The sequence below is a fragment of the Bubalus bubalis genome, chromosome 15 (assembly GCF_019923935.1).
Source record: "Bubalus bubalis isolate 160015118507 breed Murrah chromosome 15, NDDB_SH_1, whole genome shotgun sequence".
In the NCBI taxonomy this organism is placed as follows: domain Eukaryota; kingdom Metazoa; phylum Chordata; class Mammalia; order Artiodactyla; family Bovidae; genus Bubalus; species Bubalus bubalis.
The window spans coordinates 27,397,536-27,419,582 of NC_059171.1; the positions used below are offsets into that span (position 1 = coordinate 27,397,536).

The following is a 22,047-nucleotide window of genomic DNA, read 5'->3' on the forward strand; positions in this document are numbered from 1 at the left end:
CTTTTTTTTACTTATTCTATGTACTGTGCATGTTTTTGACAATTTTTCTATTAAGGTGTTAAGGAATTCTTATTGATCTGTAAGAAATTCTTACATATGGAAGGCACAGTCCTCCAGCATAGTTCACCAAATTTATTGTTGGCTTTTAGTTTAAAATGTTTTTGACAACCAACCTTTTCTATTTCTAGTTGTTAAATCTCTCCATATTTCCTTTGTGATTTCTTTCAATGCTTTAATGTTTAGAATGTCATTCTTAACTCCAGGATCAATTAAATATTACCAAATCACTGCAGATGGTGATTGCAGCCATGAAATTAAAAGACACTTATTCCTTGGAAGGAAAGTTGTGACCAACCTAGATAGCATATTCAAAAGCAGAGACGTTACTTTGCCAACAAAGGTCTGTCTAGTCAAGGCTATGGTTTTTCCAGTGGTCATGTACAGATGTGAAAGTTGGACTGTGAAGAAAGCTGAGTGCCGAAGAATTGATGCTTTTGAACTGTGGTGTTGGAGAAGACTCTTGAGAGTCCCTTGGACTGCAAGGAGATCCAACCAGTCCATTCTAAAGGAGATCAGTCCTGGGTGTTCTTTGGAAGGAATGATGCTAAAGCTGAAACTCCAATACTTTGGCCATCTCATGCGAAGAGTTGACTCATTGGAAAAGACTCTGATGCTGGGAGGGATTGGGGGCAGGAGGAGAAGGGGATGGCAGAGGATGAGATGGCTGGATGGCATCACCGACTCGATGCACATGAGTTTGGGTGAGCTCCAGGAGTTGGTGATGGACAGGGAGGCCTGGCGTGCTGCAAGAGTCGGACACGACTGAGCGACTGAACTGACTGACTGACTGATACTTTCTTTCCCTGGAGAAGGGAAAGGCTACCCACTCCAGTATTCTGGCCTAGAGAATTCCATGCACTGTAGTCCACAGGGTCACAAAGAATCAGACACGACTGAGCAACTGTCACTTCCATACTTTCTTCTAGATTGTTATAATTTCAGTTTTCATGTATATTAAATCCATCTGCAATTCATTTTAAAATGCAGTATAAGGTTAGATGCTGTTACTGTTTTCTTAATTTTTAGGAAATCTATCCTTCCCATATTACTTGTTAATGCTTTTCTGATGAAAATTTGAAAGCAATGAATATTTTCTGCAAAGTGAATATATATATATATATATATATATATATATATATGTATAGGTGTGTGTATATATGTGTGTGTGTGTATATATGCGTGTGTGTGTGAGTGTGCTATATTATGTCCAACTCTTTCAGACCCTAATGGACTGTAGCCTACCAGGCTCCTTTGTCTATGGGATTCCCCAGGCAAGAATACTGGAATGGGTTGCCATGCTCTCCTCCAGGGGATCTTTCCAAGCCAGGGATCAAACCTGCATCTGTCTCCAGCATTGGCAGGCAGGTTCTTTACCACTAGCACCATCTGGTAAGCCCCTATACATATATATGTACTGTGCTGTGCTTAGTTGCTCAGTCATGTCCAATTCTTTGCCACTCCCTGGACTGTAACCCACCAAGATCCAGGCAAGAATACTGGAGTGGATTGTTCTGCCCTCATCCAGGGGATCTTCCCAACCCAGCAATCGAACCCAGGTTGCCCACACTGCAGGGAGATTCTTTACTGTCTAAGCCACCAGGGAAGCCCATGAATACTGGAGTAGGTAGGCGATCCCTTTTCCAGGGGATCTTCCTGACCCAGAAATCAAACCTGGGTTTCCTGCATTGCAGGCAGATTCTTTACCAGCTGAGCTACCAGGGAAGCCCATATATATATATATATAACCCACATTTAAAAATATTAGGATTGCCTAAGTGTGTGTATATTTACTGATATTTAAGGTGCCTAACAACCAGTGCGGAGAAGGCAATGGCACCCTACTCCAGTACTCTTGACTGGAAAATCCCATGGATGGAGGAGCTTGGTAGGCTGCAGTCCATGGGGTCACTAGGAGTCAGACACGACTGAGCGACCTCACTTTCACCTTTCACTTTCATGCATTGGAGAAGGAAATGGCAACCCACTGCAGTGTTCTTGCCTGGAGAATCCCAGGGACGGCGGGGCCTGGTGGGCTACTGTCTATGGGGTCACACAGAGTCGGACACGACTGAAGCGACTTAGCAGCAGCAGCAGCAGCAACAACCAGTGCTATCCAACACATTTGGTGACAATTATGATGACCAAGTCCCAACTTCAAGTTCCTAGTAATCTAAAGATTATTGATAAAATATTTCTTCAAAGTCCAAGGAACATCTTTAAAACTTCTGGTTCATTTTTGAATTTAGATATCAGAGCTCATTGGTTTTTCAAAATGCTGAACTAAACAATTCCAGAAGAACTTAAAAATAACAGCAGGCGGAGGAAAATGTGGTTTTGTGCCATAAGGTCTTGAAACATTCAGTTATGGTTTGATGCTGTTCAATGTTCAGTTGCATAATTTGGAGGAAGAATTATTTCCATTTTAAAGAAACATCAAACTATATAGAAATCTAGTTGATTCTCATGCATGACAAAGGCGTTTACAGACAACTTACACATCTGCTCAACAAATATTTACTGAGTATCTACCATGTGCCAGACACTGTTATAGGTGTTACTATTTACTGCTCAGGAAATATTTACTATTTACTGGTCAGGCAGGAGGAGAAAGGGGTGACAGAGGATGAGATGGTTGGATGGTATCACCAACTCAATGGATATGAATTTGAGCAAACTCCAGGAGATAATGGAGGACAGATGAGCCTGGCATGCTGCAGTCCATGGGGTTGAAAAGAGTTGGACATGACTGAGCAACTGAACATTAATTTACTGCTCCAGACACTGACATTTCTGAAGATAGTCTAACGGGAAACAAGTAAAATGTCACAGTTTAAATTCATGGTTAATCTGAACCCTGTGAAATTCTTACTAAAAACTATTCAAATGCTCTGAAAGGATGTAGGTAAGATAAAAGTAACATAGCTCTCATGTCCAAGAATACTAGTTTTATCATATAATTTTAAAAATATCTCATTTTTATAGATGGGAAAACTAAGGCTTGGACAGGGTGAGAAATCCAGTCACACAGCTAATAAGGGATGAATTCAAAGATTCAAACTCAGGTTTGTCTGACTCTGAAGTCCCTGTCTTTCTCACCACCATGAGCTGTTTTCTAAATTTTTCTACCTATGTTTGTTCCAAGAGGAAACAGCAGAAATTTGGGGAATGCTCAAATTAAAAACAGATGAAGGAAGCTGCTAGAAAGAAGCCATCTCATTATAAACAGACCGCAAAATTTGAGGCAAGAAACTCTAGCTGTTTCTAGTGTTTTGCTTCAACACAGTGACCGTTTAATGCATGCTGCTCAGATAATTTTGCACTGTAGGTTTTCAGTAGCAAAATTTGCAATTCTATTCCCTCACCTAATTTCAGCATATTTTTGGAGTGAGAATTCAGAAGTCTACAAGGCTCCACCCTAAATTTGCTTCAGCATTATACAATGTGACACTACACAATTACCAATGTTGAAGTGTAAGAATCTCATTTGTCCATCCATCCATCCCACAAATAATTACTGATTTCCTATTGTGTGGCAGATAGTCCTCAAGATATTGAAAATGTAATGATGACCAAGACTCTAAGATCCTTGTCCTCAAGGAGTTGACATTCTAGAGGTAGAGAGAGTTGATAAGCAAGTTAAAAAAAAAAAAACACATAGGGAAGAAATTTTGATTGTGATGTACTGTTAACAAAACAAACTGGGTGATATTAGAGTAGCTGGGTGGGAGGTGGGAAGGTATTTCATTAGACAGATTGTCATGGAAGGTCCTAAAGAGGTAATTTGAACTCAGATGAAAAAAAAGAGAAGAAGCCAATCATGGAAAAGGCGGGGGAGAGAAAACTCCAGGGAGAGGGAACAACAAGGAGTCTGGTACACTGAGGAACCTGAGAAGAGACCAGAAAAATGTGAGGGCAGAGGACTGATGAGGAGGTTGAAGGAGGTGGAAGTCTGAGCATGCGCAGAACTATAGGCAAGACCCCTACATTTATCTCAAGTGCAATGGAAGCTATCATGTGCATTAAGCAAGAAATGACAACCATTTGGCCTGTGGAGAACAGACTATATTAGTGATATTAGGTCTCACTAATATTTATTGAGTGCCTACTAAGCACCAGGCATGTTTAGAACACTAAACCTTTAATGCAATTTAATGAACTTAATCTAATATCCTCTTTGAGACAGGCGCTAACAAGATGTACTGCAGTCCACGGGGCTGCAAAGAGTCAGACACGACTGAGCAACTGAACTGAACTGAATAAGATAGGCATACAAAACTAGCACTACAAAGCCACTTCCCTGAGGCCACAGTAAGCTGCGGGTATGAATTCAAAGAGGTCAACTCCAGAGTCTCCTTCTGAACACCCATGCTGTGTAACCCCTTTAGGAATGAAGGCATGGAGGCAGTGAACCCACATGGAGACCACTGCATAGTGGAAATGAGAGATGACAGTGGTTTGACGGAGGGAGTAGTAGTAAAAACTGAGAAAAGGAGATGGATTGGGGATACATTAGTTATGACAATGAAAAGTAGGAGGTAAGAATACTTCCAGGTTCTTTGCTTAAGCAACGGAGAATATGGTGGTCATTTCTGAGTTGGAGAAAAATGGGTTTATGAGTTTACAGAAGGGGAAATTAAGAATTCTGATTTTGATGGGACTTCCCTGGTGGTCCAGTGGTTAGGAATATGCCTTCCAATGCAGGAGATGCAGGTTCCATCCCCAGTCAGGGAACTAAGATCCCACATGCTGCAAGGCAATTAAGCCCATGTGCCACAAATAGAGTCCATGTATTACGACTATCAAACATGTACCACAACTACTGAACACACATGCCACAACGGAGAGTCGATGAAGAGCCCACATGCTACAAGGAAGACCCAACTCACCCTCCCCTCCAAAAAAGGAACTCTGCTTTTGATATATGTTAAATCTGAGGCACAAATTAGCTAGGACACTGGAGATATCAAATAGGCAGTTGGATATGTGAGCCTAAAGCTCAGAGGGGGCTCCCCAGGTGGCGCTAGCAGTGAAGAACTCACCTGCCAATGCAAGAGACTTAAGAGACGTGGGTTCAATCCCTGGGTGGGGAAAATCCCCTGGAGGAGGCTGTGGCAACCCACTCCAGTATTCTTGTCTGGAGAATCCCAATAATAAAGAGCCTGGCGGGCTGCAGTCCATGGGGTCGCACAGAGTTGGACATGACTGAAGTGACTTTGTGCGCACACAAAGCTCAGAGGAGAGGTTGGACTGGAGAGCATCACCATCCTACAAGTGAGGGATGTAAAGATCTGAGCCCTTGGGGAGGGCAGGAAGAGAAGAGGACTGAGGACGGTGAGGCGGGAAGGGGCAGGACGGAGCCAACAGGAACTCTCAAAGGGGAGCCCGAAGGAGCCAAGGAGGAAAATCTTTCCTAAGAAAGAGGCTTGTTCAACTGTATTGACTCATGCTGGGAAATCAAGGAAAATGACAGCAGATAAGAGAATGTCAGATCTGCTAATGTGGTCACCCCCATGCTTGACAAGGACAGATTACGGAGACAGGATGTTGGTGAAGTTCTGCTCGTGAAGAGGAACAGGGAAGTAGAATGGCAGCTGCAAGGCGATGAGGGGGTCAAAGGGAGCTCATTTACTCTGAAGGATGTGTAAACAAAAGCATATGTATGTGCTGATGGAGGTGAACTTGTTAGAGCAATTGGAACGAAACACCTCCACTAAGACACGTAACCTATGTCTACAAAAACCAAGCAGAAAACAGAGAAATTATTTAATGAAAGTTTCCCTGGTTTCTTGGAGACAAAACAATCATTTCCCATATAAACATTCCCGGGATTTCTGAGCTATTTTGGAGCCTCGAGTGCTCCCATAAAAGTCATTCTGGTGCAGCCCTGGGCAGCAAAAGAGGCTATTTGGTGAGGCAAGGTGAGGCGAGCTGGTCTCTTCACAGGACCTGTGCTTTCTCTGAAATGAAGGCTTCTATTTGGTTTTCCACCAAGCGCCAAATTGTCCCATTTGTAGGAGCAACCACAGAGGGAATTTAGAAGGGAAAACAAATTGGTCCAAATAGTCAGCGTAGCATAATGACACATTTATCTAGGCGTTTGGGTGAGGGAGCAACTGATGCTGAAATTGGGAACCAGGTTGGCTCAGTCATTGCCAGGAGACAGGTGAGCCCCAGGAGGTGGGTGGGGGAGTTCTTCTGTCTCGCAAGCTTTTATTTCTCCTGCTCTTTCTTTCACAGGGTTATGATCTTTCCAAAATAGGGATGTTACTAATGCTTCTGATCTTCTCTCTCCTTAGTGATATGAGTTTATTTGCAGCTTCTAAATCATGGGTTTATAAAGATCTTTTTTTTAAAGGTTCCTTTTTGGGAGAAGATAGCAGACAGGGAAAGGCAGGGCAGGAGGGGAGCTGGCAGGTAGGAAGGAAAGAAGAGACACACTGAGAGTCAGACAGGGAAGCTATCTTTTGATCTCTTGAAAACCTTATAACAAAGAAACCCGAAACCACTCTGAAGAAAGAAAGTGAAGTTGCTCAGTTTCTTTGAGACCCCATGGACTGTGACCTACCAGGCTCCTCTGTCCATGGGATTTTCCAGGCAAGAGTACTGGAGTGGGTTGCCATTTCCCTCTCCATGGGATCTTCCTGACCCAGGGATCGAACCCCAGTCTCCCGCATTGCGGGCAGATACTTTACCATCTGAGCCACCAGGGAAACCACTCTTAGGACACCTGAATTACAGGGACCTCTCTTGTAGCAAACCCCTTTCCAGGTGGCACAAATGGAAAACAATCTGCCTGCCAATGCAGGAGATGTAAGAGATGCAGGTTCAATCCCTGGATTGGGAGGATCCCTTGCAGAAGAAAATGGCAACCCACTCTAGTATTTCTTGCCTGGAAAACTTCCACGGACAGAGGCAGACACTCTTGTAGCAATGCAAATCTTTTCCCCTTCCTTTCTATTTTTTCTCACATTGAGCATTTGAAGATAGCGATGATCAAGATGCAGTAAAGCATTGAAATGGAGAAATGTTGAAGTACGTTAAGGAAAAAACAATGCTTATTATACAGTCTAATTCCTACATCTTGATCTTTCTATCTGAAAACAAAAGAATTGTTTTAGAGAATATATATGAATCAGGGTATTAGTTTTTTTAAAAAAAGATACAAACACAGGAAAGAGAGCGAGATGCTCAGGAATAAAGTTCATTTCAGTGACATTCAATAAGTGAAATTCTGAATTTTGAAAAGTCAGCCTCAGAGATGAAATGTCCATCCACAGAGGAATGGCTGAATAAATGAAGCCTTCGATCCAGAGGAACCCGAGCCGTCAGTACAGTGAATGGGGGCACCTCTGTGTACTGACAAGCAGTGACAGGTACAGGTACCGACCGCCTCGAATACACACTCCTGGAGGGCAGGAGTCCTGTCAGGGTTGTTCATCACTGTTGTTCAGTTCCTAGGATAGCACCTTGTCCACAATAGGTGTTTGATAAATATTTACTTAGAAAGGATCACGGGTCACTAAAGCAGGATCTCACTTTGGCAAAAAGCAATGTAAGTGTTATTACATCTACTCTGACATATGTGTTTGCACATAGATCTTAGTTTTGAATTGAAAACATATAATCATTAGCATTAAAGAAAAGATAACCCTCACACACACCTCAGGACAACTAGAAGGGCAGGTTAGGGTCCACAGGGTCTCAAGAATTCTGAGGGCTCTGTCAACACCTAAAAGGAATCCTATCTTCGGGGACCACCCCCAGGCTAACCAGAAGAGAATGAAGCAGGGCCAGCTGGGAAGGAGGCGTGCTGGGAAGATTCACACTGAGCAGGGTAAAGCTGAAGGACGGGTTTCTACCAGGTACGGGTGAGAGCTGGGCGAGCCCCCATGATGAGCACTAGGAAGTTTGGTTAGGGTTCTCTAAAAAGAGACAGCAGTCAGCCTGACATGACTGGCCTCCTGCAGCAGGAGGAGTACAACCCAGGCGATGAGCAGAGGGCGGGCACCTTGACCACCCAGCAGTGCATGGAGCAGCTGGGAAGGTCTCTGCTCCGAGAGACATGTGGCCCGACAGTGTCTCCAAAGCAGGAGATGCCACAGTCCGAGCCCGAGGGCAGCAGAGGTTTGGTGCAGTTACCTTGCGTGAGTGCTAGCAAAGCCAGCTAACAGTACAGGCGCACCCAGCAGTCTTGTCTCCCCTGGGCTTTTTCAGAGTAAAATCCACCACCTGGGTGGTGGGGCAGGGGGCTGGCCTGGGTCAAGTTGAGTCCTGGGAAATGTGGGTATGTGGCTTTGTCCTGAATTCCTTCTTCACTCTGAACTGGAGTGCTGTTATCTAGACGAAGTGGGTGCCATATACTGAGATGGGAATCCAGTGGGATGAAGAGGTGAAGACAGAGAATCCACCGTTAGGTTTGGTGGTGCGGTGAGGATCCTGAGAATTTCACAGGTGTCAATTCAGGAGGAAAGAAGGAGGAAAACCTGACTGGAGTTGCATGAACAGAGAGCTTAGGCATCACCTCCTCCAGAATGCTTTGCTGATTCCCCAGCCTTCCACCTCTGCTGCCACCAGACACACAGATGTGTGCACACCTCACACACTCATACAGATGTATACACATACACACACCAATCACTACACACATGCACCTCACCCATTCTCACACTTACATATCCACACACAATTAAATAAAACATACACTGGATGGCTATTTTTCCTTCCTGGCTTCCAAGTACCAACTCTGGAGTGGGATATTTTCTGATTTTCTTAGCAAGAGAGCTCTCCTCTAACTCTCACAGCACTGGGGGCCTGTTCCCTTACACTGATGACTGATAATTAGAGTCACTGAACTCCTCTGGACAGGAATGTTTCTTTCATGTAATAAACCAATTATATCCCCTGGATGAGGGCATGGCAACCCACTCCAGTACTCTTGCCTGGAGAATTCCACGGACAGAGGAGCCTGGCAGGCTACAGTCCATGGGGTCACAAAGAGTCAGACACTACTGAGTGACTAACAATTTCTATTACCGGACATGTCCGAAGGTGACTACTTCTTCGCTTTATGCCATTTCTGTTCACAAAAGGTTTCACACGATGCTTTACTTTAAGATGGCAGGGAAACCTGTGTCAAGCCCCTTGACTGACTTCAGCTACTAACATCTCTGACTTCTCTTCACAGCTTGAGACCTTTATCTCAAGTGCAGCAAAGCCTAATCTGAGTTCATTCACCTGACTCATCCTCCTCCCCAGTCCTGCTACTTCATCCAGTGGAAATTTAGATGCATTCCGCTTGAAACTGGTGACTAAGACACAGACATTCTGGCTCCAGTCCTCACACTTATTACTTTATCATTTTTCACTTAAGACTGTCACCACAGTGGCCTTCAAACCAGGCAGGCTCTCACCATCATTCTCTGTCTCCTCCTATCCAATCTCCCACATGTAATCAGAAACATTTTTCTAAATTATAAATCTAGTCATAAACTAGAAAACCCTTCCCTGGGGAAAACCCTTCAGTGGCTCTGGAGGATGTTAAGGAATTGCAAAATGGCAGTCCAAGAGCCAAATCCAGCTACTTATGTATGCTATTTGACCCATATAGTCGGGGGGGGCGGGGGCGGGGCGCACTGAATTTTTAAAACTCTGACTATTGTTAGAAGGGGCATACACTGTCCAGTTCTAGAGTCCAAACCTATTGTCATCTAGCCAGGTGGCCTCACTCTTTACGTTATGGGTTCACTTCCTGTATGGACCTTGGACCTCAGGGATCAAGTTTTTCACAAGGTGAACAAAGCCTTTCCTGCTCTGGTCCTGCTCACCTTTCTAATCTTATTTCATGCTTTGAACTCAGATCCGTGGATGCCAAGGCTCATGTTTATCTACTACACCACACTAACAAATGCTACTTCTTTGAACCCTTGGGCTTATGAAATGTGAGAGGCCAGTGCAAATAATAAACAGAGCAACAAACTCAAACTACAAGGAAGGAGTGTGTGTGTGTCGAGTGGGTATGGGTAAAAACGAACAGACACAAAATCACTGAGATAAAGGCAGTTGTGTGGGAAATGCCTCCACACATATCATCCCATTTATTGATATTTTATCAGAGTGAAGGCAGTAAAATACTTGATTTTTCCAATCCCTGTATTCATCTCTGTACCCTTAGCAGGCACTGAATAAATGCTTATTAGATTAATACGTTTTTATGGAAGTTTGCAAAAAGCTGAATGTCTTGCTACTCCCAGGCCTCAGTTTCTCTTTTTTTTCCCATCCCTCTCAGTGAACCTACTGGGTGTTTAGGGCACATTCATGTTGTACCCAGTACAACTGCTTCCAATGTACCTCAAATCATCCCAATGCCAAAATAAGTAAATGCAAAAGAATTAAAAGTCTGGCCACAGATAGTATATCCAGAAAGAGGGTTATCCAGGAAAATAGAGGAAAGAAATGCTTTCTCCTCCCTTTAACTTCTCTACCATCTGAACACAAGTTAAGCCCACTATGTAGATATAAATAATACTATCGCTAAGACTAATGACATGAGAATTGTAAATACAGACTGATAAGCTGTAATTTCCAGGAACTGTGGAAGCATTTTCCTTGTCCCATGCCAGGCGTTTAAACAGCTTGGCTGGCCACCACTTCTGCCGTCTTTGATCCCTGTTCATATTGGGATGCCACTGGGGCATACCCCTCACATCCCTCATACAAAATCCCTAAACACACGCAGACCGCAAAATAGAGAGGCTCAGACTTCACTAGGAAAAAGTCATCCAGAAAGTTTATAAAATACAGATTCCTTGGCCCTTCCATCCTGGAATAACAAGCTATGATAGTGCCAAGGCATCTGCATTTTAAACTAGCTTTCCTGGGCATCTGACTGTAGACAAACACCACACTCTGAAGTGATAAACAACGTCATAGACGTGAGAATTCTACAGCATGAAAGATGTTCACAGCAAGTACCACAATTTGCTCTCAGGCATGGTCCAAATCCAACCCTCCACTGTTCACATTAAGTAATTTTTTTTATTAAATGGCAAAACCTTTTGTTCTTGTCCCTCTAATTGCAGTTACCGCATCCTCAAAGAAGCACTGTCTATGTGCCCTTCATTTGCAAGCTGTTTCATTAGGTACTTACTTCTGAGGCTGAGGCAGCTAAGCATCAGAGATATGTATCATGCAACAGAGCCTAGGTCCCATTCTCATTAAAATGATACTAAATTCTTAGGGTTTTAGCTGTTCTTTTTTTTTCTTCACAGCAGGTTGGCAGTCATTCAACTATAGTGTAATTCAGTACTGCAGCTCACTTCAGTTTAATCACTTCATCTCAATTCTGATCATTATATTCAAAGGCTTACTCTATCCAGATGCCAAGTTTCCTCAACTGGACAAAAGCATAGCAGAAATATTTCTGTTTGGCAAGGCAAAGCAGATTTTTGGAGGCATTATCATGCCTCGGCAGGGCACTAGTCATGTTGTAATTTGCTGTAATTGTTCTTCCCACAAACAGCCACAATGATTACCTCTAGGTCACTGCACCCAAAGACGGAGTTCTTCTCAGCCACTGTAACTACCAAAGTTACTTCTGCAAACACCTTACTCAGAATTAGACTGCAAAGAACCAGTTTCTCAGACGCTGTCTGTTCGGCTGATTGATCTAGTACACGCTTTTTAATGGGTTGGGCCATACACTTGGCTGTGTACGTGTGTGCACATTAGAAACATGGAAATAACTCAGAGCAATCACTGGTCTCCCATAAAACCTTCAGTGTGCTGTACGCATCATTTCCCCCACCTGCCATGTTTACAAGGCGCCCCAAGGAGAACTAGCCTAAAGCCCAGCAATCCATCTGCCTCCCAGTTCCACGGGGTAATTATTGCCTCAACTAAGCAAAGAGAACTGCGTGGCATGCTGCTGATCACGTCAGGTGACTGCTGTAAGTGACTGACTTACCCAGGTCATTAGAGTTCCTAATAGTGGCCGGAGTTGTGGCCACAATGACAAACACACAAACACAATGCCCTAACAACAACAACAAAAAGGCAGGGGGTGGAGGGAGAGAAAAATGGACAGAGGCCTAGATTCAATGGGCCACACCCAGAACACAAATCACAGATGTGGGTTTTTGTCACTTCTCATGGGCATGTTAAAACAAGAAAATGGGGAGGGGGCAGGGAGAGGGAAGGAAGACAGGATGATTTTATGAGAAAACATTGGTTAAAAAAACTGACAAAAAATAAAAGAGAGGACGTGAAAGCAGGGTTTGTTTTTTTTTTAACTTTTGAAACTGTACTTCCTTAGGTACTTTTTTTTAAAGAAAGCATTAGTCAACATTTTTTAAGAATGCAGTTTTTTCTTTGCCATACACACAAAAGAGGGCCTGGCCTCCAACACAATATAAGCCTAACTGCGCCCACCTGAGGTCACAGTGACTAAGTTCAAATACAAACTGTAAGGAATAGACTCCTTTAACAGGAGGATGAAGTCCAAGCGCAAAAACACACGTGCTGACGAAACGCACAAAGCATATGCATCTCTTCAGAGAAATTCTGCTAGTAAGAAGCTATTAAGAGAAGAGCTCTTTGGGGACACACCCCAAATGAATTGCAAAAGGTCACAGACAACTTCTTCCCTGTGAAATGAGAGCAAGACAACAGACAATTAGCATACAGAATATCACATCATTAAATGTTCCTTGTCAAGGCTCCCGTGGGAAGGAAAGGGAGAAGGCAGTGGAGAGAGAGAAGGAAGAAAGTAGGTAAAAAATGGACAGGTCACTCTGAAAATAGTGCAGGCTTTTAATTTCATAGATCAGCAAAATTAAAGGAAAAACGTGAGGGTGGAGGACATTTCAATATGGAGTTGTCATTTATTTTGCTGAAGTATAACTCCAACCACTGTCAGGATTTTTTGTTATAATACAAATGATAGGAAAGCCAGACTCTCAAAACAAAGGATAATCCTTTATAATAAGTAAATTTAACTTTATATAAACTCAATGAACTATTCTTTTAAAAACTGAGTATCTTAGGATATATGATGCTCTTCATAATTTATACAGCCTTTGATACAGAATTAGGGAAAGAATCTAGTTTGTAGTCTTAAAACTGTAATTTTCAAATTAAATTGCATTGTGATTGAGCAACAGCATTCTCTCTCATTTAACTACCAGATTGTAAGAATCCCTCTTTCTCGTTAGTAAAAGGTGATGATTTAGACTAAAGAAAACAAACTAATGCAGAATGATCACAATAAAGTTAGGAGGTTATGGCAGTAACAGATATGTCTACATTATTTGAGTTCCACTGTAGCGATGGACGGTGTTTTACGATTTGCATGTACACAGTCATGTGCGGTCTCTCACTTAACTGCCATGATAACCAACATATTTTGTAGCTTCAGCGTTCAAGTGGCTGGATTAAAACCAGCTATTTCCCCCTGCTGGTTGGACGTGTTTTACATTCTCAACTTCACTGCCTGCAGCTTTAATACTCCCCATAGTACTAAACCCATTTATTTCTCATCCACCAACTGACCTCTGAAAGCATCATTAACACGCCCCCCCCCAAAGACCTTGCTCCTGTCAATTTTAGTCAGCACAGCACTCAAAAGCCATCATGGGGTTTTATCAGGGCTCTTAGGAGGGGAAAGTAAAGAATGACAAGGCACCAACCCAAACCTTGGGGAACTGCCAAGCAGGAAGATGAGACCCCAGAATAGAGAGAGTCTTATCTGCAGGCAGGATGCAAGACTGAAGATCAAAAGGTAGGTTTATAGACACCGGTCATTAGACGCTTGTGCCACTCAATTCTCAGCTAGTTAATGGCACAAGGATCAATATTTACTTTCGATTTTCATGTACAGCATTATGGCCTTAGTGGGAGACAGGGCTCCTGGGAAGAAGGGTTGATCCAGGAAATGGGTCTTGGAAAGAATGATTCATGGCTGAAATTAACAATTTTATCTGTTTGCCAAATATATTTTTTAAGATCTGTCTGGGGCTCTTTCTTTTGCTTTGACCAACTTTTTCTTTTTTGCTGGTAACACTGCTCATGCTAAAGTCAGTCAGAGAGAAGGTGATGATGTGGAGAGAATTTCAGGAATAAATGTGGAATTGAGTTACGCAAACAAAGCTGTGTCAGTATGAAATGATAGTCCCCTGGGTTCATCCACATTCAGCAAGAGTGATTCCTGAGCTCGAAAAGGGAGTGAAAGTAAACAGCATTACATTCTGCAAACACCACTTTGAGTTCCAGGAATTTTTACTGCTCCAGTAGTTTTCCTTTTGTTTTCTTCCTGGGAGAATGTCAAGCAAACCATCAGTGGGTCTTCATTTTACACTGGATTCAGCAATAATCAGTTTTAAAATATAATATTTTGATATAATATTTTCAAAATCAAACAGAGAATCTGAGGCATTATGGAGAAAAGGATTTAAAAATAGGCAGCACAGTATTTCTAATATACAACTTATGTACTAGGTGGAATTATTTTGTGAAAGTATATAATAAATCTAAAGCTACACTTCTAAAACCCTGAAAATGTAATCACTGGTACTAACTACAATGGAATATTGTATCCTGTTTAATTAGGGCATTAATCATAGCACCTTGATTCATCTTTCCCTTTTCATGAATGTGTTAATCTTCAGATTACATTTTCCCTAAATAAATTCTAAGAATTATTCTTTGTGAAACATTCTTCATGAATCATAATACGGTCACTCCTTTAAATTTTACCCAAATTCCTAATGCTTCTCAAAGAATATAAGTTTTTCTAGGTCACGTGCTTCAGTTTGTATGATAGAGATAATGGCAGTACCTCTAGGAGGTAGGAAGGGATCTGTGCCCTTAACCAAATATGCTCACAGCTCTAAGGAAACTTCCTTAAACATGTATCAAAACTGACATATGTTCTTGTATTAAGAACCATCATTTCTCAAGCACCTCTGCAGGGCAGGCCCTGCGCTAGGAATACATTTAAGTATGTAGTCTCTTTCAACCTCTCAGCTACTCTACAAGGTAGGTATTATCAACCCATTTTATGGATGTAACAACTGAGGCTTAAGGAGGTTAAGAAACTTGCCCAAGGTCCAACACATTGTAAGGGTTCATAGAAAGGCCAGGCCTGTAAGTTCAAAACCCGTTTTCTTTCCCTCTAAAATACAAGGTCAAGCCAGTACTGGGATATAAGCCACCTTGATCTTGACCTCATTCATTAGGACTTGCTTTATCTTTGGGGATTTCAGAAACAGAAGTACCCAGGCTTACAAAGATTGCTTGCATGAAATGTAAGCTACGTTTTCCAGATTTAGCCAAGAAATATATTTTACAGTCATAGAAAAAGGAAGTTAAGATTTCATATAGAAAATTATCAACTAGAATAACATAAAAACGGGGATGAAATTCCATCGGGTTGAACCATTAGAAACTGCTGTATCCCTAGGTTACAAGAGTCAGAAAGATGCAGCCTCCTACTATTCATTCTAATAACAGACATCCGCTCGGAGACTGTAAGGGGCCCGCTCCAGGTCCACTCACAACGCACCCGCAGTGTACTCACTTCCTGCCTTCGTTCCCGTGGGTACCGTACCTGAGCAGAAGCTGTTGCTGCTCACGGTCCTCGCTGAGCGCCCAGAGCTGCTGGGGTTGAACTCTCTGCTCTCTTCCTCCGAGAAGGGAGACTCAGAGGCGGGGGACACCTTGTGCTGTTGCTGAGGCAGATGGGGCCGAAGAATCAAGCGGGGAATCCGGCTTCGGGCAATCTCCTTCTCATGATGCTGTACTCTCAGCTCCTTCTCCAAATCGGACATCAGAGAGAAAACAAAAGGACACTTGTTGCCCCCTCTGAACTCCAGTCTGCTCCTTCTGGGTTCAGTGTCTGCGGAGCCACATTTCTGAATATTAAATCTTCACAGAGCAGTCCTTGTTTCAGTAGCTAAAATCAGCTCCAAAACTCTTCTACTGAGCTAAGCCTTCTAATTTATTGAAGATCACACGCTGCAGCATGGATGTGTGTACACACACACAGACACACACACACACACTTTCAGCTGCTAGCAGGAAGGCTATTCCTTTCTCTCATGTCTAACTCACCTTGCCACTCTGGCTTTTCCTACCACATTCAAGCTTTCAGCTCTCTCAAAGGTTCTTTATAACTCACAGCACACTCTGATTATTACTCGATTTCCTCCAGACTTCCATTTTGCTTTCCCTGAATTAGCTGTGACAATTTGACTCCTGTTTTCCTGTCTCCTGACAAAGCAGACCCCTATACCTGAAACAGTTTCCCTAGATAGATCATGCAACCGTATCTTTCAAATGCACCCCTTCTTCCAGCCAGGATTTTAATTATTCATTAATATCCTTGTACACAAGGCTTGTTGCCAACAGAAAAGCAAACAAAAATTCAATACCGGGTAAGATGGCTCCGCCTTTCTCATCATGTTTAGCTTTTGTTTTCCTTACAGGACACTCAGATGAAGACATTTTTTTTCTCCCTGTCTCTCTCCTTCAAAACACAGCATCAAGTGCAGAGGGCTTTGAAAATGCCCCCAAAGCAGTATTTCAGCAATATTTTCCCATTTTTAAAGTGCTTTGCCAGCCATCATTTTGTTTAGTCTTTCCAACAACGGAGGCCACAGAGAGCACACTAATTTGCGTCCCTATTTACAGATGAGGAAACTGAAGCTAAAAGAGGCAGAGATGCTCAGCCAAGACTGCTGCACATTACCTAGAAGCAGAACGGGGGCCTGCAGTCCAGAGCTGGTCGGTCGGGGTCACCCCCACCCTCCCTTATTAAAATGGACTCCCAGGACGGGCTCTCTACAGGAAAAAACCCACCGCTCCCTCCAACCTCTGCAACTGAAAAAGGGCTTTGGATTAGGTAACGAACACTGTGTGGAAACATGACCTCCTGCTCATTTCCACGCGGCTTACCAGGAAGGGTCGCTGCCAAAGTAAACACCTCTGAGAAGCCTTCACAGTGCAGGAATTGAAGGGAAAGTCCCAGCCGCGGGTAACTCCCGAGGTCGCTCAGGCACCCGCCCCATCCAGGGGCGAGAGCCGCACCCAGCCTGCAATCTGTGCTGTCACCCAGCAGGTATCACACGCCAGCCGCTCCGCTGGGCACCAGGCGGACGCTGAACCAATGCTGGAGTCCTTATTTCTCAGTCACCAATATATCAAATCCTTTTTAGTCACATCACACACGGAGGACGACGATTGAGAGCTAGATCCCCAATCTCCAATTTCAGGGAATGGGATTAACCCTTCGGAGTCCATCTTTTTAATCCTCAGTGTCAACCCTCCAAACACAGTACTGCCTCCCCATCTCCCGGGTCTCGGATCTCATCACCTGGGCGACAGTCCCCTGCCTTCTTATCGCGCTGGCCACCTCGTCGTCCCCGTCCACCGCAATCCTAAAGGTCACCCCTCCAGCTCTCACCTGATCCGCGTCCCTCCCCGCAGTGCCCACCTCTCCTCTCCCTCCGGCGCTCGCTGACACAGCCATCGAGCCCTTCGGACGTGCCCTCCTTACCTTGGTCTCCCGAAGGGGTCCCATCGCGCTGCCGCCCGCCGGCTCCTCGCGCCGCCGCTGCCGCCGTCCAGGAGGTGGCACCTGCGGGCACCGGGAGCGAGGAGACTACGCTAAGCCGGAGCGCGCCGCGGGCGGCCGCTGCTGCGGGGCCGACGCGCCGCCGACGCCGCTGGCGCTGGGCTCCGAGGGCGCGCCCCGCCGCCCCGCCCCGGCCGGACACGTGGTGCCACCGCGGCTGCCGTCGCACCGCCCTCTCCCCCGACCTCCCTCACCTGCCGGCCCCCGAGAAGGCTCCTCGGCGCGCCCCGCCCGCCCGATTTGGCCGCGGGCTCTCCTCCCAGATCCGCGCGCCTCTCCCGCTCTGCCGAGCCCGACCCTAAGAGGGGTCGCGGACAGAGGCTCGGAGCATCTTCAGCCCGGAGAAGCCCAACACCCCCTTTTGGGCACCTGGTATGGGGTTCGAAAGGGGTGCACGTGGCAGAGAAGAACCCAGAAGAGCTGTGACATCACGGAGAGCCAACCTGTACCATGGGAAAGTTTTTGCCTGGCGGCCCCTCCCTGCCCTCCGGGTTTTCTGTCGGCGTCCAGCTTCCCGCACAATTACCTCGCCGGAGAGACGGGGTGGGTCGCCCCCCACCCGGACCCCCGGCAAGCCACTGCTGCAGGCCTGACGCAGCATCTGGGTTCCAGGATCTCTGAGGCTGCGCTCCTCCTCGGGGGCTTTGCATCAGAAGGGCCTGGCGTTGGCGGCGCGGCACAGCCTCAGGGAGAGAACGGCTGGCTTGGGAAGCCGGGCTGCCCCCTCTTCAGCCCCGAACCACCGCCGCCCGCCCGCCGGGAGTGAGTGCCCGGCGCGCGGCTCTGGCGACGCCTCACTCGAGCTCAGAAAACCGGTTCAGGGCGGCACTCCTCTCGCTTCTAGCGAAGTGCCTACATGCCTAAAGTTCTTGACCTCTCTGAACTAAAAGTTTATGCTCGTTAAATTTGAGGGATAATACTAATAGCCTCGTCAAGTGTAGCTAGAAGGATGAAAAAAAAAAACAGCTTTACCTACTGTTTGAACAAAACTTTCCAAAGGGCAGTGAAGTCTCCTCCAGCTCTTCCATTCAGTATTTGCTGCATCCTCTTACATGATAGAAAAAGCATTTGAGAAAGACAAATATGTTCAAAAAAAAGCTCTAAAAAACCTGTCCAACTGAGGACTTCGAATAGGGATCATCCATCGTGTGGGTCGTGGGCCTTGATTTATTACACTTCAGTTTGATAATGCAAGTCTGCATATACTAATTTAGAGGCCCTTTATTTCAGAATTGGAGAATATTATAAGTAGCAATGTGGATGAGAACAGTCTGATTGTTGCATCCAGTGTTCTGGGGAGGACGGGAGGACGATGGTCCTTAAAAGTCTGAAGGTCTGAACCTGAACCATCTTGTCTGTCCTCCAAAAAGCATTTTTTCTGAGTCTTCAACTTTCAAGTCTAGGAATGTACAGTGAGTCTAGAAAGAGCTTGAAATCAGAGGATTAGTGAAATCAATTTGCCTCCTCTCTATCCATAAAGAAGTTTTATTACATACATCTTCGTGTCTTTTCAATCTACTTAGCTCTCTTAAGCAGTGAAGTTGATAATCTTAAGATTTTTTTTTTGTCAGGGAGAGGTGATTAATTCATACTCTTAAACAGCTCATAGCTATCTCAGATATGGGTTTCAGGAAAGTGACATTCCAGAACTCCTACAATTATGGGCCCAAATTATGAGCCCAAGGACATACACTGTCAGACAGGATCGAACTGTTAATGTCAAACTGTTAAGGTGTTTCTGAGGTCCCTCTTGAGAATTAAATCTGGGAGCGTAAAAGCAGAAACACCCTCCAACGAGTTGTCCAAGTCAGAATTTCACATTCTTGACTTCTCCTTCCTATGGCCCCCAAATAGCAGAAACCACAAATGATCTTCATGCTACCCTGGAAATAATGTCTTGGATCTGATTACTTCTAGCCTCTGTTTGACCGCATTATCTTCACTTAGAGACTAAACCACAAATGTCCTGGATTATTGCAATAGTGGTCTAACTAAAGTTGTCTTCCTTCCAACCTTGCCTCTCAATTCCTCTCTTGCCAGTTTTGCAATTTTTCCACGAGGCCTTTCTAGCCATGCTTCTTTATTACAACTCATTAATGATTTCCCAGTTGTCCTCCAAGTAATACTCAAACTCCTGAATGTGGCATAAGGGCCTTTCCTGGTCTGGCTTTGTGTACGTCTCCCATCTCATTTCTCTCCACTGCTCTTCTGAGATCCTCCCTCCCCTCACCAATCCTGCCACCGCCACCCCTCCATCCACTGCCCCTGCCACTGCCGCTCCGCACACAAATGGACACCCGTCAAATTGTAGCACTTGCAGTTCTCAGGAAGTATCATGTTCTCTTTTCCCTCTAGACTACTGCACATAGTTGGTCCCTTTGTCTAGAGCATTTCTTGTACCCCACTACCCATCCTCCTCAACTCCTAAAGATACATTAAGTTTCATTTTAGAAACACCTTCTTCCAGGAAACCTCCCTTGATCTCCCCAAAAGATAAGTCCTTATATACTTCCAGGACACCTGTATGCAATGCACCTGGGAAGAGCTGTTATGATTTTGTATCAGAATCCCCTACTTATTTGTCTGTCTTCACCAGGGATGTAGGCAGTGCCTAGTACAGGTCCTGACACCATGAGTGAGTGACAGTCGCTCAGTTGTGTCCAACTCTTTGTGACCCCATGGACTCTTGCCTGCCAGGCTCCTCTGTCCATGGAATTCTCCAGGCAAGAATACTGGAGTGGGTTACCATCTCCTTCTCCACCGGACACCGTAGGCACTCATATTTAACAGTCAAATAAATGAATCATGAATGAGTGAATTCTCTAACCCCTTAAGGGGCCCAACAGTGCAAGATAAAGAACATAGATACAACTTCTGTTTAGAAAATGACTCAGATAAAGCTGCCTCCAATATGTCTTTGTATTTGATGATGGGGTGTGTGCCTTAAAAAAATCCAACATGTGTTCAGTGAAAGCCTTTTACTGCAGAAGTGCAGGCCTTGAGAGGCTGTGCTGAAGCCCTGTTGTCACCATAGCAACCCTGCTAAGGGAAAGGCTGGTGATTTAGTGTTCAAACGCCTCTTAGCTCTGTACTTTTGGAACCCAAGCCTGTTTTTATGCTGTTCTAAAAGGCAAGTTTTACAAATGCTAATATCTGTCTTGCCTTTAATTTCACTCAAGTGTTTCTCACGTCATTAAGAGAAGTGTCTTATAACATTAGGATCATACCATCAAAGAGAGATAATCTAATACAGTATAATATAGTCAGCTCTGATCTGCTCAAAAATATCCTCTACTTCAATACTTATTCTCTGGTTTTCGAATTTTGTGGCTTTTTCCTTAGAAATGACTAGAATGCTGATTTTTTTAGAAAGTAACTACTTCAAACATTGGAATTCTTCGAGATTATAAATAATACTCCTGCCCAGACCTAGGAAGAACAGGGGAGATAGGGTACGGCAGACTGGGAGACAAGGGATGTGTTTATGTAATTATGTCCCCAAATCTAGGGTAAATTAATTGCTGCTTGGCTTATGTGAAATTTGTAATTAAATGATTCATGCCTTTCATGTGCACACAACTTTCTATTTTCAGAGCTCTTTCACATGTATAATCTTATTTGAGCGCCCCCCAAAATCCTGTGATGTGCATGTTGTCAATCCCTGAAACCAGATAAGTCATAAAGGACAGGTTTTTCTTGACAGGAAGCCCCCAGACTGCAAACTTCACAGAAAAGACAACACAAATATACAAATGCACGGCCACAGAGGAAAAAAAAAAACAAACAAACATCTGCACCATTCAACCAAGATACCTCCCGGTCCCCCACATTCATTCACTCGCTCTGCCTCTCAGCTCACCTGCGAATGCTGGGGGCTCCCTCAGATTCAGTCAGGGCTGACAAAGCACCAGCTCCTAATCCTATCAGCGGTGTGAGCCGGTGTTGCCGTCTGTCTCAGTGACCCGATGCTGGGTGATCTGCACAGCAACAAGGAGCGGCTGACGTGCTTTACAACACGTCATGAAGAAAAGAAACTGCATTCTGGGGCATCCTGGGATTTTTCTTTTTTTTTTTTTTGTGGTGGGGTGGAGACCCATATTTTTCTTAACCAGGGAGAGAGCTGCCTGCTTTCCCGTAAGAGCATGTGTGAGTGATTCAACCCTCCTCTTCTCCTATGTGTTGTTGTTACTATATGGTTAAGGGATTTTGATGTTGTGAAACTGTAGTGGGTAGAATTCTGCGAGGTCACTCCCTGAGGAGGGGTTCCAGAGAGTATCTGAAGCAATCAGGGGAGTGGGTACCTGAGGCAAGACTGGCTGGAACATTCATTGGGTTCAGAGTGTGTCGATTATCTCTGCCCT

General features: G+C 44.5%; 1 protein-coding gene across 14 annotated transcripts in view; it reads right to left on the reverse strand.

The window, feature by feature from the left end:
- SYBU (syntabulin) overlaps positions 1-22,047 on the reverse strand; it is a 127,058-nt gene that overhangs the window by 66,351 nt on the left and 38,660 nt on the right. Inside the window, exons 1-3 of one of the 14 annotated variants that reach the window (XM_025265184.3) lie at positions 21,546-21,700; positions 17,609-17,689; positions 15,662-15,863 (exon numbers count right to left, since the gene is read on the reverse strand). In XM_025265184.3, coding sequence (XP_025120969.3) covers positions 15,662-15,863; positions 17,609-17,632 — 226 coding nt within the window. In that variant the 5' untranslated portion in view covers positions 17,633-17,689; positions 21,546-21,700. Of the gene's footprint in view, positions 1-15,661; positions 15,897-17,608; positions 17,791-18,212; positions 18,376-21,545; positions 21,701-22,047 lie in introns of those variants that run through there. The other 13 variants (XM_006069597.4, XM_044928627.2, XM_044928626.2 and 10 more) reach the window with 13 other exon arrangements.